Source organism: Oxyura jamaicensis, chromosome 20, assembly GCF_011077185.1.
Source record: "Oxyura jamaicensis isolate SHBP4307 breed ruddy duck chromosome 20, BPBGC_Ojam_1.0, whole genome shotgun sequence".
Lineage (NCBI taxonomy): Eukaryota > Metazoa > Chordata > Aves > Anseriformes > Anatidae > Oxyura > Oxyura jamaicensis.
The window spans coordinates 1739000-1756951 of record NC_048912.1 but is presented as its reverse complement, the minus strand read 5'-3'; the positions used below and the strand labels follow the sequence as shown (position 1 = coordinate 1756951).

Below are 17952 nucleotides of genomic sequence, written 5' to 3'. Positions count from 1 at the left end.
AACAAAACAAAATAAAACAAAACAAAATAATACAAAACCAAAAACAAACACAAAAACCCGCTCACAGCAGTGCCCGTGTGCCGGCGCGCTAGGTGGCAGCAGCCACTCTTGATGTAGGAGGGAGGAGGGGAGAGAGCCAAGATTTTGTTTTCTTCCTGATGTTTTTGAAGGTGCTGACACCTCCAGGACGTGTTTATATACATATATATATATTTATAAATGTATATATATATATTTAAATGTATATATAAAAAGTGCCTATCACCATACTGAAGCAGGAGCAGGGTGCTGCTGCTGGCATTTCCCATTGCCTTCGGACCTCGCCACCACCCGAGGATGCTCACACAACACCACGGCCACCCATGCTGTAAGTTATTCTGTGTGTCCCTAAAAACATGTGATGCTTTTTGTAATTTCCCAGCTCCTGGGATGATCTGAAAGTTTTTTCATTCTTCCTTTTAAACTCACATTTCTGGCTGCCTTGAGGATGGGGAAAAGCCTGTACACGAAATTCAGATAATCCATAACGTGGCTCAGGAGCACGGGAGATGCTGGAGCAGCTCTGCCAGGGCCCGTGGGGACGATCCGTGTGTGTCCCCGTGCGTGTGGGGTCCCTGAGCGGTCCAGCAGAGGCGGGCGCTGCTGACTTGCTCATGAGCAAGACTTCAAAACCGGGTGTCTGGCACCCGTCCGAGACAGTTTGTATTAATTGGGGGTTATGCAAATAAACAGCTCTGACGATGCCACCAGCTCCTCCACCCAGATGTGGAGCATACGCCTGGGGAAGAGACTCATCTGGGAGCTACAAAGCTGCCCCTTTCCATTTGAGGGACCTGCTGGGAAATGCAGAGCCCTGGGTAGATGCAGCCCATGGCTGGCTTTTGGGGACAGAGGTGAGCCCTGCCACTGTGCCCCCGAGGCCCCCCCGCCCTCCCGTCTTCTTTTTCCCCATGTGGCTTGAGTTACTGCAGATGTTTGCTGAATCCAGCAGGCTTTGGGAACGAGCCGCTCTGTGCTTCCTTGGCCTCTCCAGCAAAGCCTCGTGCTGTAAACACAACAACGCCATTTGGGCCTCTAATGGAAAATAAATAAATAAATAAATCTGGAGCTGGGTATTCAGCTGCTGGAAATCAGCTCCTCATTACTGAAAAGCACAGAAGCGGTGCAGGGACTCCTGGTATCGATCAATGACATTGAAGGTCACTTGCATTCATCATCCCTGTCCGTCCTGGCCTTTGAATATATGGACTGAAGACATCGAGGGAGCCGTGATGTTCTGTGCCAGCACGGGAGGTAAATCCTGGAGGCCAGCAAAGAAGCAATCGAATCAGTAAAGAGTCCTCGAAGCATGATTTATTGGCACTCTCAGGTGAGATCTCACCAGGGTGAGACCCTGCCATGAAAAGAGAGAAGGCAGTGGGTCAGATGACGGGTGGGCACTGGATGTATGGGGAGGATGCTCGGGCAGGGCCACCCCAGCCTGCGGACGTGGCTCAGGGACACTCCTGTCCCCAGGGCTGGGGGCAGGCAGAGCGCTGCTGGCCCCGCTCACTAGCTCTGCATGGAGAGGTGGAAGTTGGTCCTGGTGAACTCCTGGTGGATGCTGTCGAGCAGTGTGTCCGAGTCCTGCGGGATGTCCGAAGGGACCGGCTGTCCCAGCAGGAGGCTCTGCTCCGGGGTGTAGGTGAAGGTGAACGAGCTGGAGTGGATGAGGCCATCATCCCTGATCAGCAGGAGCTGTGATGGGGTATCGCAGCCACCTCCAGTCACTGCCGAAGGTGGAGACATCGGGGACGACACACATCAGGGATGTGGGGCTCCTGCAAGCAGTGCAGAGGAGGAAAATATGTTTTAATAACCTGGGAGGCACATCGCCAACCTGGAGCTCAGCAGGAAGCCTCCAGCTGCTCTCCTCTCTCCTCCTGCCTGTTTTGTTCCTTGGCCAAAGCTCCTTGCTTTTCTTCAGCCCCTGGGGTCCCCGTGGCCTCCAGCCACGGCTACGGCAGAGACCTCCTGTGCCAGTAGCTGCACCCATGCACCCAGCCAAGCAGCAGCGAGGTGGGCAGTGACCCCAACCGCCCCCCCCCCCCCCAGCCCTCCCCACCATTCTCCACCACCAATGCTCCAGCTTGGTCCCACAGCATGGGTGGCACAAGTGCCCCCTTCGACCAGGCTGGCAGCCACGTCCCACACAGCCTGCCTGGCACAGCCCATGGCACCACTCTGCCTGACCCAGAGGCTCCCCCACCACATTTTTCCACCCTTACCTGGACATCGTCTCTGCCTCCATGTCTCCGAACCAGACCTTGAGGTGTGCGTGGAATTGCTCGCCCTGCACCTCCAGCATGGCCAGATCCCCGCCGCCGGTCAGCTGCGGTGGCAGCGCGTTACGGCACCGGCTGCTCTGCCCCGCGCCCCCACCCCACGCAGAGCCCCGAGGAACGGGGCAGTGGGGATGGAGGTGCCCCAAAAGGCGTCCCGCAGCCAGAGCCCTGCCTACCTGCAGGGCAGCGATGAGCGGCACGGGGCTGACGGGCTCGCGGGCGCAGGCCAGGCTCTCGCTGAAGGTGTACTCCACCATCTCGGTGCCGATGATGGTCCAGCAGCTGCCGTCGTTCAGTAGCTCCTGGTTGGCTTCCTTCGGGCACGGAGATGCCTGTGGAGAGGGTCACAGCTCTGAACGTGTTGTGGTGGGGACAGCAGGGGACTGGGGCCAAGGATGCCTGGCTTCTGTCTGGTCCCAGTGGGTGACCCAGTGCCTCTGCTGTGAAATGGGGACTGAGATGCTTTGCAAACACCTTGGTGATGAGGTCCCCACCAACACTGGGGAGCATGGGGCTGGCGAGTCCCCTGCCCCGAGGAAGGCTGTGCCCCCATGAGGAGGAAGCAAAAGGATGAAGCACACAATGCCCTGTGTGAGCCCCTGGGCTCGAGGGAGCAGCAGAGCAGCATGGGCCTGGGGATTGTACCCATTGCTCAGGTCTGTACCGCCTCAGCCCTGTGGGGATGGAGGCTTACCAGGGGAGGCAGGGTGACGCTGGTGGCCGTACAGATGAGCTGCATCATGGAGCCATAGGGGATGTACCCTTCTCGGAGGGGGAATTCGCTCCCGGCGTAGCGCTCATCGGCTTCAGGGGACCAGAGGCCAGGCAGGGTGGTCACCCATGGTGTGCTCCTGCCCTGCCACCACCCTGGCAGCCCCCAGACACCCCCGTTTGGTGCCACAGCATCGCCTTGACTGTGAGAAAGCTCAAATAATGTGGGTGATTTGCTGGGGTCTCCTTTCTCTGTTCCACCTGCTATTTATGTTAGAGCAGGGAGGGAGGAAAGTGCTGCTAAAGCACTAAAGCTCGGTGCTGTGAAGCACTAAAGGTGGCTCCTGCCACCAAGGAGCTGATGTGAGTGCTGTGAGGAGGTGGAGGGCTGGGAAGCTCTGTTTCAGGGTGTTTAATGACGATGCTAACCGGGGCTACAGCCCCGCACATCACTTGTCCTCACTGGCAGCTGGACCAGGGGCTCTGCAGCTCCCTGCTTCCAACCCAGCTCCCCGAGCTCCTGGGTCTCTGGGGGTTCAGAAGGAGGACACAAGGAGCTTTTGGGCTGTTTTTGGGGGCCTTCGGACTTTATGGGATATGCACTCTGCCAACAGAAGAGCAATAATAATAATAATACCCCCCCCCAAAAAAACAACACAACAAAAACAACAACAGCAAAAAATACCAAAGCAAAGCAAAAACAAAACAAACAAACAAAACAAAACAAAACAAAAAAAACAGACAGAGGAAGCTCTCGCTGGCCGTTGTGCAGGCAGGGGCTGTGCCCACACCCCGCCGTTTTGCCCAGCCCCCTGCCCGCGCAGCCCCCCCCGTACCTGAGCCCGTACCGCGGCGGGGAGCGGCTCCGAGGCCGGTGCGGGTGAGTGAGGGGCTCCACGGCACCTGCGGGGAGGGGAACAGGGGATGGGGATGGGGTGAGGGAGAGCCCCGACCCCGCGCGGGGTGGAGGCTGGGCGGTTCCTCCTGGGCTGGGGGGTTAGGGAGCGCTGTGCCCCCTCTGGTGGGTGTCACTGATCCCCTGATTATCACTGATTTTGGGGGTTTCCCCCCAAAAGCGCACTTGCTGAGCTCCCCCACCTGTATGCTTTTCCCTTTCCGTGGTGCCAGCGCTTGCTGTCCTGGCTGTTTTTTTGGGGTGCAGGGTGTGGGTACTGGGGTCACGGCACCCCTCTGTGGAGAGGGGCCCCTGCTCTGCTCTCGGTACCTGCAGGGAGGATGGAGGCATTCCCTGCCACAGGGACGGTGCAGTTTGAAGTCTGCGTGCTCTGCTCACCTTTTGCCTAGCTCTGGGGCTGGTTCTTGCTTATACAAGCGAGGATCTCTTTTAGCAGAGAATAATAAGGTCTTGTACACTCGGGCAAAGCACACTGAGCAATAGGAGAGCTAGATCTTGCCAAAATATAAGCTGAAGAGTGTGCCCGAAGTTTGTTCTGCACCGCTTCTGCATGACTGGAAAACTGGGGCCGTGCATGCCCATAGCTCTGTTTGTGCATACCCATAAACATGTTTGTATAAGCAATCACCCACCTTTGGCTTATAACTCTGAGCATTGCAAGTAATTATATTGGAAATTTGTCTGGAAAATCAGACTGCTCTGCGCTCATCAGCTCTGTGCCATCATGCAGCTGAGCGGGGCTGTGCAGGTAATGCCGTGTGGTGGTGTGTGCCCTCTTGGGGATTTTTTTCCCACTGTTTGGCCAGAAGGTGTGAGGATGGCTGTCGCTGCAGAGCAGGGAGCTGCCCAGTCCGTCCTGGTCCTAGGGGCACCCACCTGGTGTTGGTGGGGAGCAAGGGAATGGGGCTCTGCTGCTCGTGGGACTGGGGCAGGTGGGAGAGGGCTCCAAGAGAAGATCCTGTTCACAAATTTTTACCTCTTCTACTTAAACCACTGGATTTCTGTATCCACCGAGGCTAGATTGCATACAGTTACTGCAAAGTCCTCCCTGTGGGACTCTTTGTAGCGTCTCTTGGTAGCAATAACAAAGCTTTTCCTTATCTTTTATTTTTTTCTGAGAACAGGACCGATCAGTCAGAGGCAGTCAGCCTGTAGGCTCTCGGCAGCAAGTAGAAAATGTATTTCACAAGCAGGTTCTTGCAATCTCTTTGGGGAATATCATTAGATTGGCATCTGGTACAGGCAAAAATTGTGTGTGTGATCTGCCCTCGGATCTCAGCCCTGATATTTGCCACCAGGACTTGGCAATACGAAGAGCAAAGTTAACTCCTGGGCTAAATCTGGCCTTGTCTGAAATACAAATTCCCGTCTGGATTGTGTGCAAGACATCTTCGTGTTTATAGTAAAATGGTACTTTCCATCAAAGCAGGCAGGGGACTGCTGCATCCAACTGGAAAAAGCTGCTGTTCATTTTTGTGGAAGTTCTAACTCTTATTTTTTTTTCCCTTGAATAATTAAATAAATGTGATGGGATTAGTACAAGATGGGCTTGAGAGTTGCTCTTGTTGCCGGTGGTAGTGAGCAGAAAAGATGCCAACAAGGCAGCCTGTTGTAGGCAAGATGTGGTCACAGAAGATGTTTGTGCTCCGCTTGCTCATAATGTAGTATTTTCCTTGAGGTTAAAAGTTTTCAAGAGAAGACTTTGTTTAAACATTTTTAAAGTTTCCAATAGGGGCCCCTTTGTTTGCTTTCTGAGCAGTGTGCCTGCCTTGTTAAAAACTCAACGCTCTTAAAATGCCACTTCCAAATGCTGGATGGTCAGCTGGGCTCCCTTGCAGAGAGGTGGCAGTGACTCGGTTCCTCTCCAAAGGCTGAGCCTTCCCTTCCCTGGGCTGTGTCGTGCTGGTTGACTCCCGGTGCCCAAGGGCAGGATTCTGATCTGCAGGCTGCAGGTGGTCTGCAGCAGGAATTGGTAGGTGCAGACCTGTTTTCAGCTCAGTGAGCCCACTATGCAAGGGTCTGTCATGGCTGGAAAATTACCAGGGGTCCATGAACTGGAAAAGACAGGAAAACTCTGCCTTTGGAAACTCACAGCTCCCACACTTGCAGCTGGATTGGATGGTTTCCTCCCAGTGTCACATTAAACACCCCTCTCACTCTTCTCACAGCATCTTGATTTAGTTTTAACAGCACCAGCCAGGAGGTGTCTCAAAGTTCTTTGATTCATTAACACCGCGCTCTCTTCTGAAAATCCAAGCCAATACCTTTTACAGACTTGTAAAAGGTAAAGTGTCAAAGAAGAGTACAGATTCAAAACCAAAGGTATTTCGGACTTTGAATACTATTGCATACAAGGACTTGTAGTTCCTTATTTCTGTGCTTGCTAAAATTCAAAATAATTTGTGTTTGGAAGCACATATCTATACACAGAGATCTATTTGTTTTCTCATAATTCATTTTCCCATAACTTGTTCTTCAAGCAAGTGCTGAGACGTTAAGCAAAACATTTTCCTCAAATGTAACGAACCACTCCAATTTAAAGTCATACTGTTCTTTGTTTGCCTGTTCATATCATTTGGGATAAGGCTGTGAAAGGTTATATTCAAAGTATCTTGTAATGCACTGGTATAAAGATTGATTCCCATTATAGTATTTTTAATCGTTCATAACCCTCATGAAGTCAGTACCATTAAAAATCAAGTCTGTGTTTTGCCCGAGAGCTTGAAGTCCAGACTCTGTACAGGACTGATGTTTAACTACAATACTTCGTGTGCTATCTATCCATTACTAAAATTGCGTTCAGTGAAATCTGTTTAGGGAAAAGGTAATTGGGAGAAAACAGCGTTATGAAGCACAGTACTTTGTAGAAAGAAAAATTATTCCAAAAAAAATCTGGGCTGGGGCAGTTTGGAGCCCATTAACTAAAAGAATTCCTTTTAAGTGAAGAAACACGCAAAGGATATAGGGTAGAACATACAGAGAAGCAACCAGTGTGACACCAAACTGACTATTTACTTTTTTTTTTTTTTTTAATCCCTTTTCTAGGTTTTGCTATCTTCAAAAAAGAATGTAATTCAAAGCAAGCAAGAGCCTGCAAAGAAAATACCTCTTCCACAACACTGTAGGCTGTGTTTTGGTGCACTTCACAAGGCAATTGCTGTATTTAATAATAGTCTGAGCAATAACCAGCCACCTGGTCTTTATATCCCACAGCAAATTGATCATCATGGTGGGACAGAAGATGGCAGATTCTCTCTGCCAGGAAACTCAAGAAAGAGATGCTTGGAATGACAGTCTCCACAGCAGCAGCCGGTTTTGCAGCCTCTTGAAGAAGCTGGCTCTTGCTACCAAAAATGCTGCAATACAATATCCAAATGCAGATGCATTGAGGGAACTTCAGAATCAAAATGATGAGCTGTATAAATATGCACAGTAGTTTAGAGCAACGATAGAATGAAAGATGCTTCATGGTTTTTATTTATTTATTTTTAAACAGTGGTGAAAACTGGAATCTCTTCATTATTGGAGTTCTCTTTGCTCCCTTTGTACATGAACCTGGGGGGGAGGGGGGTGCAAGAAACTCAGTGCTGCCAACTACATCATCCCCAAGCATTACCACCAGGTCATTCCTCTCAGGTACTGATGCTCATTTAGTAGGTGAAGACCCACACAATAGGGGAGACAGAGAGGATGTGTAGTATTAAATCTGTACTTTCTCCTCCACTGTTCAGACTCTGTCTGGAAGTGTTATCATCTCACTGTTGGGGCAGAAATGTTTGCTATGTATTCAAGCAAATTTTATTATCTGAGTTTTATTTTTTATTTTTGTTTCTATACAAATAAATATATTTTCCTACCTTTTTTTCTATTTGGGTATGTAAAGTCTATCTTTAAATTTAAACATACTATTGTGTAAGTTGTGATACTTCTATGTGTACACATCATCATTTCTAGAGCACTTGACTCAAATCTTGTCATTAGGGATTAAAAAAAATGGTATCTGGAGAATTAGCTTTGCAACTGTTTAATGTACAAATGTGTATTACAAGATGAAATCTGCATGGCATAGACATAAATCAGAAGTGTTCCAGCTGGTTATCTGAGCACCGACAGAAAACCAGGGGTTCTGCCTTGCCGCGTACAGCCACGAGGAGCTGTTCCTGGTGCTCTGCCTTGGAACAAGTTGGTTTCAGTCAGTAAACACTGAGGCTTTGGACGAGCACCTCCAGCAGAGCAGCGATGGGATGTTATTTGGGTTGTGCTGCCAGAGCACACCTTGCACCTCACACTTGGGCATTGAGCTCATGTGTGCCACCTGAGGACCGTGCGATGATGTAGGCCCTCTAACTACCCCTGCTGCTTTGTCAGCTTCACGCACAGTTTATCCAGATGAGCAGCAGCCACAGCTTCATCCAGCTGGAAAACAAAGCATCAAGAAGAGAGCATTAGTAGCTTCAGTTCAGGAAGTCATGGCCAACAATGAGAAATGAATGTCTGAAACCAATAGCAGCCCCAAGGAATATTTAACAGACTGACAGATGAACAGTCATTTAGCTCTTTTCCCACCAACATTCAACTGCTTGAGTGCAGAGGCGTCTAACCTGGAGCACAAAACCATTTTCAAATGTAAAAGCTCCAAGCCTAACTTGACTCCCTCAAAAGCATAAGTGGGACAGCCTATTTCAATCCCACTTACACATTCATATCCACCAACAGGTAAAGAACTCAGATAAAACTATTCAAAGATAAGAATGTCCAGTTTGATAGAATGGAAAAGCCCCAGTCATGTTTCCACGATAATAGACACCTGTACATTCTAGACTATCATCTTAATATTTTAGAAACATTTAATATGACAAGAGAATGCATTTCCTTTCTAGACATATCATCATCTTTGGGATATGTGTGTTAAGAATATTCATTCAAGAATCATTAATTCAGCAATAATACAATTATCTATTGGCATGGTCTTCATGAACAATAAAGCCAAAGTCGGCAAGTATACCATATTTTATACCCAACTTTGAGCTTGTCTTTATGGTGTCTGACAGACATGCGATTTAAAAACATGAGCAGAAAGTTGGAAGCTAGTTAAGTACCACATGGGAAGAGTCAGAATACAAACAGTAACAGGGAAAGCTTGCTATGTCAAATGGGAAGGCAGATCCATTTAAGATATTCAAAGAGACAGAACAGCATTAAGAAGGGATCAGTGCTGCTGAGTTACATATGATAGAAGGACAGGTTTTAAAATCATTTGTTATTCCCGCAACATACAAGTAATCATTGCTAAGGATACAGAAACACAAGATGAAACTAAATTCCAGCAGCAAAGAAAAGTCTGGTAACATTACTTCCATGCTAATCAAATGAATGTGAAATGTTGCAGTACATTTGGACAATAAAATCAACAATCAGGGGTCGTTAGCTTGTGTGAACAAGCACATCCTAAACAGGAGTGTGCTAACAAACAACTACTGTAAAGTAATTTCCCTGCCAGTGGAATTGGTGTTCTTTATTACAAAAAGCAACATTTGAAAGGAGTAATTCAGTGCAGCTCAACTTGTTCATAGTAACATGGAACTGTTAAAACCTACTGAGAAGCAGTGTAGCCAAAGACACACAAGACAAACAAAAACAATAAGTGAAACATTTAAAGAATATGGAAATGAACCATGAAAGTTACAGAATGCTACATAAGAGTCAGGTTTTCTTTCTTTATATTCCTATCAGGAAGGACTGTATTTAGAATGGGAAACAAGTATTTAAGCTTTGTAGATCCTGCCAGTAAAAAAACAGGAGGGTTAAAAATCAAATACATATCTGGCTGAACTGGAGTGACAATGAGATCTGATAGGTGCACTGCTACAACAGATTACACCTACTTGAAAAAGGAGCTGTTGCTGAGTTGCTGACATTTCCCAGATCAGGTTCTCAGACTGCAGCAGAGAGAAGCTGCTTCACAGCTGCTTCAGCTTGTGGACTTCAAGATTTAGAGAAAGATATTCTGATATTCTTACCTACTGCACACTTAAAATCAGGAAGCTGAGCATAAAAAAGGGCAGGTTTGGCACCAACAATATGGATGCAACAGCTTGCCTAGATTTCCAGGAAAATACATTGCATGTTCCTAATAGCTAATAATCAAAGGAATAGTCTTGTAGTCAAAGAAAATGCAACATATTTGGCAGTTCTTAGATTTACATTTGGATCTCAAAGTTACTACACAGAACAAGGAAAGATATTGACCAAAAAAAAAAAAATATATATATATATATCAAAAAAACCTGTTCTACCTGTCTCTTGTTGGTTCTTACAAGAAGATAACCTTACTCATTCACATTATCCATGGAGCACAGTTGGTAAAGATGATTGTCATAGTACATGAACCTGAACACATCATTGCCATATGCTGCACAAACATGCAACTCTCTTCGTAAGCAACTGATATGGGTATTACTTCTCCTTTTCAGTTCAAGTATGGTTACTACTTATTCTACCTCGATCCCCAATGAGGCTGTTGAAGTGTGACATCAATTCATTTTCAATGACCTTCAAAAATCCCCACAAGCTTTTAGCATTTATTAGCCTCTGTTATCCCCAAGGCATGAAAAAAATAGATGCTGCACTTTTTTTTTTTTTTTAAGCAATCTTTGCAACGAAGTGCTAAGCACAGATTTTAAATGCAACCAAGGCTCTTTACTCAGTGGGTCGCATTCTCAAAGTTTTGCTGCTTCTGAGGAGCATTGGACTGGGTGGTAGAACACACCATGTTCTGTTGCCTTCCATAGAGATGAGTCTTAACTTACTGAACTGCTGCAAGGAGGCTTCTCAGCTACAGTCAGCGCAGACAGTACATGCATTTTAGCGAGGAAACATTGGCAGGTATGACACTGTCTAGACCCTTTAAAAACCCAGCTGAAGAGCCACTTTGGAATTGGGAAGCAACCCCAGGCAGTTAGGGATGTTTTATCAATGGCAGACCATAGATGGTTGCCAAGAGAGGAGCCAGCCACTGCCCTGCTGCAACATATCATACTGGTGCCTTGCACAACAGGAACACAAGCCAAGTGAGGGCACAAAGGGGCAGATATCAGAAAGGCTGGTGGTGTGAAAGGAGCTCTGTGAAAACACCCTTAGGAAGAGAGACACAAATTAAGGTGTTTGTTGCAGATACATGGCAGGGGAACAACCCTGCTCAACAGAAACAGAGCATGAAAATGCATTTTGGGCCTGTCACAATGCCTGAGACACGTAACTAGTTGTGGTATTCTTTGGCATTAAAGAGCAGAAAAGCAAATTGTCATGAATTTCAGGCAGAGGCAACCTAGAAAGCAAAAGAGACTTTTGATGGAAGAGAGGGGATCCCAGGATAGCTGAGCAAACACCAGTGAAAATCCTGCATTAGTTAAAAAAACACCAAGGTGTTCACTGCTGAAGAATTACTAACAAGGTTCAGCAAGGCCTGTCTCACAGATGCAGTTTCCTCTCTTCCTGGTACCCCTACCTACACAAGGGCACAGGTGGCAAGTAGACCCAGCCTCCTTCCTTCCCACGGCCCTGCGTCCTGACTTCTGAGTAGGTAGCACAGGGCTCAATAAAGTTGACCTGTCAGACTTCTACAGCAACCCCACCTCCAAGGACCAAGAATGAACAGCAGCAGCATACCCAAAGGTATCAGTTTACTTTCTGCTCCATATGCCCATCCAATTATCTCCACACGTCCAAGGTCCAACACATCCTTTGGCAATAATGGGCCTCTGTGGTTGGCAGCAGCACTGGCCGATGGGCACTGGCAGAGCAAAGAAGCTGTCATACTTGCCCAGCACAGATGAGCCTGCTACTGTAAGTCATGTCAAATTCCCTTCGGATAAGTCATTTTACAGTAACACATGCTAGCCACACTACACTGATGTTTTCAGTTTTGCTATCTTATACCAGAGGTAATAAATCAAGAAGAGTCCCAAACCTGACTCTGTCAGTATCGTTGCTGACATAAATTGCATGAGTTAATGTCTTGCAGTTTATACACTGTAGAAAACTGCTCCCTTTCCAGGAAAAAAAATACAGGTTGTCACAAGTTCGTCTAGAGAGGAACTAAGAGGATAGGGAACATAAAAACCTTAATGACAAAAAATATGTATTAATTGCTAGCTGACATTAAGCAATTCTAAAACACAGCCCATTTCCAGGAAGCTTTTGGCCACTCAGCAGCACCACTTGTCACTCAGGTGGATGGATACAGCAAACGTATCAGTAAATGGATACAGCAAATGGATAAAGTACAGTAAATGGATACAGCGAATGACGGCCAGAAGGATAGGTTAATGTAGTACAAATACTACAAAGCAGAGATGCAAACAACTGTTCCTGCAGGTAAGAGATTCTGGTTTTTGACTGTAAGCAATATTCATGGACACATCCATAGCCTGATGGCACATGCATTTGCATCATCCCTCCACCCCTTTTACAGAGGCAGGGAATTCCCACAGGGAAGAAAAACAAACAAACAAACAAAAAAAACACCTGCCTAAATGGCCTCCCAGATGGAACAGTGCCTGACAAAACAAACTGCAAGTTACCTTTCAAGAGCTGTGGGTATTTGGTATGAACGAGTTGGTAAGATCTCCATCATCCAAAATCATGTTCATCCTTGAAGTACAGAGTCTGTTCCATGCACCACAAATACTCCTCATCGGTGTCCCCTTTCCAAGCAAAAACTACAAAGGAACAAACACATGATTACACACTTTCTTACTCAGTGTGTAATACAGCAGGTACACGAAGATTTTATCAGCAGCACCCAGTAGCATGGGCATTAAAACAATGCTGACAGGGGGAGCAGGGACTGTCTTTAATCTCACCCATCTTAAAAGCTCAGCTGTCTTACCAGGCGGTGCTTAAGGAATCTCCTGGAGCATTTTAGGTTTGTAGCTCTCACATTCTTTCCTCCAAGGCAAGCTGTTTTTATGAATTAGAACCTTATGGACTAATGTTTCTGGTTTTAGTTTAATCTTGAAGACTGCAAAACTCTGTAGAAAAGTGAGTGTTTTTTTTTTTTTTTTTTTTTTTTTTTTTTTTTTTTTTGATTGTGTTGGTTATTGCTGTTGAAACTGACGTGAAGTTTCATGACTACAAACCTACCCACCACAATCCTTAGGGGGTGAGTAAGACAGGCCCCAGCTTTAAGGGCACTTTCCCGTTTGCAGTGCCCGGTGAAGGGCTCCTGGAGGGGAGGCAAAGCCGGCGCAGGGCTGCGGGGGCCCGCAGCAGGCGAGCAGCAACGAGCACCCGCGGAAGCAGCACTCGTGCTTCCCCGCACCGAGCCCCGGCGGTTCGGGAGGCCCGCTCAGCCCGCCCGAGGGCTCCCCCGCTCCTCTCCGCTGCCGTTTGGCCGCGCAGCCCCTTCCCGCAGCTCCCAGGGGCTGCCCAGGCTCCGATCCGCCGAGCGCTCCCCGCCCACGCCCGCTGTCCCCGGGCAGCCGCCAGCTTCCCCCGGAGGACCGCATCCAGCCGCAGCCCCGGGGCCGGCGGAGCCCCGGCGCGGCCGCCTCCCGCCAGCCCTGCGGCCGCGGTGCCGATCCCGCGGGGCGCACTCACCCGCTTTGTAGGGCAGCTCGGCTGACATACTGCCGAGCACCGCGGGCCGTCGGACGAGGAGGCGCCCCGGCCGCGGGCCCGCTTTAAGCAGAGGCGGCGCCGCCGTGTGTGTGCGCGAGGCGGGGCCGCAGCAGCTCGCGGGCGCCGGGGAAGCGGCCCCGGAGGGCGCTGCCTGCCCCCGGCCCGCCCGGTGCGTGGGGCGCGGAGCCGCCCCCAAGCCCGCGGCCGCGGGGGGCTCCGGAGCTGGGGCTGGCCGCAGGAGCTGCCTTCCTCGGCCAGCGCCACAGCGGGCTCCAGAGGGAGCTCCCTTCACCACCACCCTCTGGGCCCGGCTGTCCAGTCAGTTTTCAACCCAGCACAGAGTGTACCTGTCCAAGCCATGGGCTGCCAGCTTCTCCAGGAGAATGCTGTGGGAGACCGTGTCAAAGGCCTTGCTGAAGTCTAGGCAGACTTCGTCAACATCCTTTCCTCATCCACCAGGCGGGTCACCCGGTCATAGAGGGAGATGAGGTTGGTCAGGCAGGACTTGCCCTTCATGAGCCCATGCTGACTGGGCCTGATTCCCCAGTGGTCCCGCATACATTGCGTGATTGCATTCAAGATGACCTGTTCCATCACCTTTCCTGGCACCGAGGTCAGGCTGACAGGCCTGCAGTTCCCTGGGTCCTCCTTATGACCATTCTTATAGATGGGCGTCACATTAGCAAGCCTCCACCATGACCGCTGATAGATGATGGAAAGCGGCCCAGCAATCACATCTGCCAACTGCCTTGGCACCATCTGGCCCCATGGACTTGTGACAGTCCAGGTGGAGCACCAGGTCTCAACTGTTTCCAAATGGCCTGTGGGGTGGTTCTTCTGCTCCCCGTCCCAGACTTGCAGGTCAGGAGGCTGAGTACCCTGAGGATAAGTGGTCTGGCTGGTAAAGACAGATGCAAAGAAGGCATTAAGAACCTCAGCCTTTTCCTTATCCTCAGTGGTCATGTTCCTCACTGCATCCAGTAAAAGATGGAGATTCTCTTTGGCCCTCCTCTTGCCATTAATATATTTATAAAAACATTTTTTGTTATCCTGCAGGGCACTGTGCTGGTCAAGTGGCGCACAGCACAGCCCGTGAACCGTGCTATCTGCCTGACCCTTGGACTTGGCTGTGGCCTGATCCTTTTTCCAGCTTCCAAACAGTGCCAAGTGCCAGGGGGCTCAGTGCAGGCAGGCCTGCTGGCTCCTGCCCCTGGCCACAGCCAATGCCTGCTGCACGGGCAGGAGGCAGAGCCCTGCCTCAGCCTTGCCTGCAGGTCAAGCATACTCTTTGTTCTTACTCCTGTTGTAACATGAAAGGTTTTTCATAAGCCTCAGTCATGAACTGGGGCAAACTATGCAACCAGTTTGTTATACATCTCTTCTTTTATTTATGAAATATTTAAAAGTGAGGATTTCCTCACACTTACCCACAAATTCTTGTTGAATTATTTTGCAAAGTGTGGAAGTACTGACCAAGCAGATCAGTGCAGAGTTCACCTCCACTCCACTCAAAGTACTCCCTGTAAATGAGATCCAGCATTTGTTATCTGAGCAGCAGTTGATCTTCAGTCCTGCCGTGAAAAGTCCACATAGTAATAGAGCAGTCCTAGTAGAAAATCTGTAGTCCTACAGCCGCTACACATGCAAGTGGTAATATCTGTGTTTGATATTTGGAGTGCTGCAGGTTGCACCAGCACATCTGACAGCACTCCAAGCAGGTCTGTAAGTCAAAAGGTGCCCAAGAGACTAATGTATCCATAGCTCTAGGACAGGTTCATCTAACTTGGTCGTGCTGTTGTGGGTTTACATCACTACAACCTTTTCATCATGGCTCAAACACACCAGCTCACATCAGCAGGACAGCAGTCCACACTCAGCAGTTTCCATCTGCTCCCCTGACACTGCATCCAAGCATTGCATTGCTGGCTGACCACAGTTTCTCTGTGTTCCTGCATGCCTGCCTCTGCTGACGTACAGGTGAGGGTCTTGCCAACAGCCGTACGTTATACAACATGGCCTAAGGGCAACAAAACACCTCATGTAAGCCTTGGGTGCCAGCTCCTCAGCAAACCTGATTGTCTGAGTTATAATGAACACTGTAACCTGCACTGACACACAGAAACCCCTATGCACAAAACGTCCTTCTGAAATTTATCAGTAAGGCCAAAACATAGACATAATTTCATATACCTCCCACTAATTTCAGCTCAAAACATACCTCCCTGTGAATGCTGGGCCCAGCACCTGATTACACCTGAGCCTACAGCGGGTGGCGGGAGCTAGTGGGGTTGAATGTGGGCAGGTCAGCTCCACCTGGTGTGAAGGTGCTCCAGTGCCTGGGAAAATAGCATCAACTGTTTGTAACTGCATAAAGAGCACTTAAAGACAAGTCAAGCAAACGGCTTAGTTTGCCCCAGCCCTCTGATTTAGGAGATTGAGACCTCATGGCACTGTGTTATACTATATCAGTTTAGTAGTCAGTGGCTTGACTACTCGTGTACACTCTGGTCCTTTCAGTGTTGCTGTCACTGGTGGGTTTGGGATGCCAGATGGCATAGAATAGGTGCTAAATCATAGGAAATAGGGTGGAATGAAGCAGAGAGAACAGGGAAAAGAACAGCAGAGTTCAAAAAAATGCTCCAATAGTAGAGTACAATAACAATAACAAGAAGTTATTTATGTTATAAATCCTGCTACTGCATCATTTACCATAGTATTTTCAAGTAGGGAAGTTCTGGGACCCCAAGTCACTGAAAAGCTGTGAAACTCAGGGGAAAAAAGAAAAAAAAAAAAAAAAACTTTTTTAAAATTGGAGAATGCAATTTTGAAGAACAATTAAAACAAACAAAAACAAAAACAACTGGGCTTACTGGCTTGGTTATAAAATACTGTGGAGTTCAAGACTAGGAGAAAAGGAGAAAACATCAGTCTAAACTTCTGTATAATACGGGGGATTCTTCACACAGATACCCCATACTAAGCCAGCTAGTTGCTTGACTGGGGTGATGTATGTATTATATACATTATAAGAAGTATTTTATGTAATCTGATAGGCTCTTTCATAAGCTGCAGCTGTCCTGGAGCCCATGACAACAGGCTATGCTTTTGTGTTCCTCCATCAGTGTTCTGCCAGTCAATGTGGACTGAAGTCCAGAGAACCTCATGGACCTTAGAAAATGTGTCACAATGCCAAATACTCTGAGAAACCAAATGCTGCATGTCGGAAAGTGGTACCCACAGGCAGGCAGTTCACCCTTACCCACGAACTGCAGACAAGAATTTTACTTTCCCACAGACTCACAGAAACACTATAAAAATAAATCACTTTCTGTCTGTGAAGTGCCACGATATTGTGGTGGCAGCATTCAGGAGCTCCTTGAGTTAGGAAACGAATGTTTTACCCTGCGTGGGGGTAAGAAGGACAGAAGAAGGATCCCTACCTGGAATGCTGCAGATGAAGGAGGTGTTGGATAACTACTATTTCAGCTAGCACAAGGCATTCTGTTCAGTGAGGCAGGGAGAGATCATTCATCATGGTAAATATCACAAGGTGCCTAAAGAAGGTTATAACAGTGCTGCTATCACTGCCATCTTCTAAGTAAAACACTTTGCTCTGTAAACTTATTGTTCTCAGCCAGAACCCACAGGAGGTCTGTGAAGGACCCAGCCAGCAGCTGGAGGTTGCAGCAGCTCTTTTATATGCATGCTGTGACTCACACTGGTAATTCACTTCAGTGGGGGCCGCATGTGGTCTAGAGCCCTTGTTGTTCATGCCTAAAGTTGGCTTTTAATGTGGTGTTGTTATGGGTATCATAGATAGACGTTTATAGTACTCGCAAGCATGTTACATACAGCTCACGCTGCAAGTGAACTCTGCCTACCTGCCTCCAGCAAAAACTCACGTATTGCCTCGTCTGTTCACACAAAGCCCTTTGCCATGAGGTTTCATCTCACCTTGTGCAGCAGTACTGAATAACAGCACTGGGGATCCAGTCCAGCTTTGAGTTGTACTATCTCAATCCACAGCTATATTTATATTCCTGTAACTACCATGAGCATTCTAACAACAATCACGTTTGTCCCGGTGGTGTTAAATTCAACGCATTCCACATTCACCACACTTAACTTTCTCCTCCCCTCTCCTTAGTAAGACTTGCTGCACTTTACCAGGTTTTGACTGTGTTTATGCTACCACTTTCCGTCATGAACTGCCCAACAGAGGGCAGAAAGAGCCTTCATTTCGGCTTCCCTGTGGCACTAACTCAGTGTGCTAGTCCTGACTGAAAGAACTCAGTTAAGATTGCATTTGTGATTTGAATATTGCTAAAAATAGCACCCAGAAGCCTGACAGTAAGTAAATACTATACATATTTTGTCACA

The 17952-nt window shown here is 48.1% G+C and overlaps 1 protein-coding gene and 2 long non-coding RNA genes across 4 annotated transcripts; 1 reads left to right on the top strand and 2 right to left on the bottom strand.

The window, feature by feature from the left end:
- Nucleotides 1-1441: 1441 nt before the first annotated feature.
- On the bottom strand, nt 1442-3066 carry RBPJL (recombination signal binding protein for immunoglobulin kappa J region like). Its single transcript, XM_035344148.1, is given in 5 exon segments — nt 1442-1732; nt 1734-1820; nt 2268-2371; nt 2501-2656; nt 3019-3066. Coding segments are annotated over 5 exon segments (576 nt in total). The 3' UTR covers nt 1442-1551.
- An 800-nt stretch (nt 3067-3866) lies between these two features.
- On the top strand, nt 3867-7439 carry LOC118176973. Of its 2 annotated transcripts, none has more exons than XR_004755618.1 (2): nt 3867-3915; nt 6997-7439. It is a non-coding gene; the product is annotated as an uncharacterized LOC118176973 (long non-coding RNA). The 2 variants fall into 2 exon arrangements; XR_004755619.1 differs by lacking the exon at nt 3867-3915 and adding an exon at nt 6225-6273.
- A 119-nt stretch (nt 7440-7558) lies between these two features.
- Nucleotides 7559-13613, bottom strand: LOC118176972. The gene is made up of 3 exons (XR_004755617.1): nt 13552-13613; nt 12534-12671; nt 7559-8367 (listed from the first exon to the last, which is right to left on the bottom strand). It is a non-coding gene; the product is annotated as an uncharacterized LOC118176972 (long non-coding RNA).
- Nucleotides 13614-17952: the final 4339 nt, after the last annotated feature.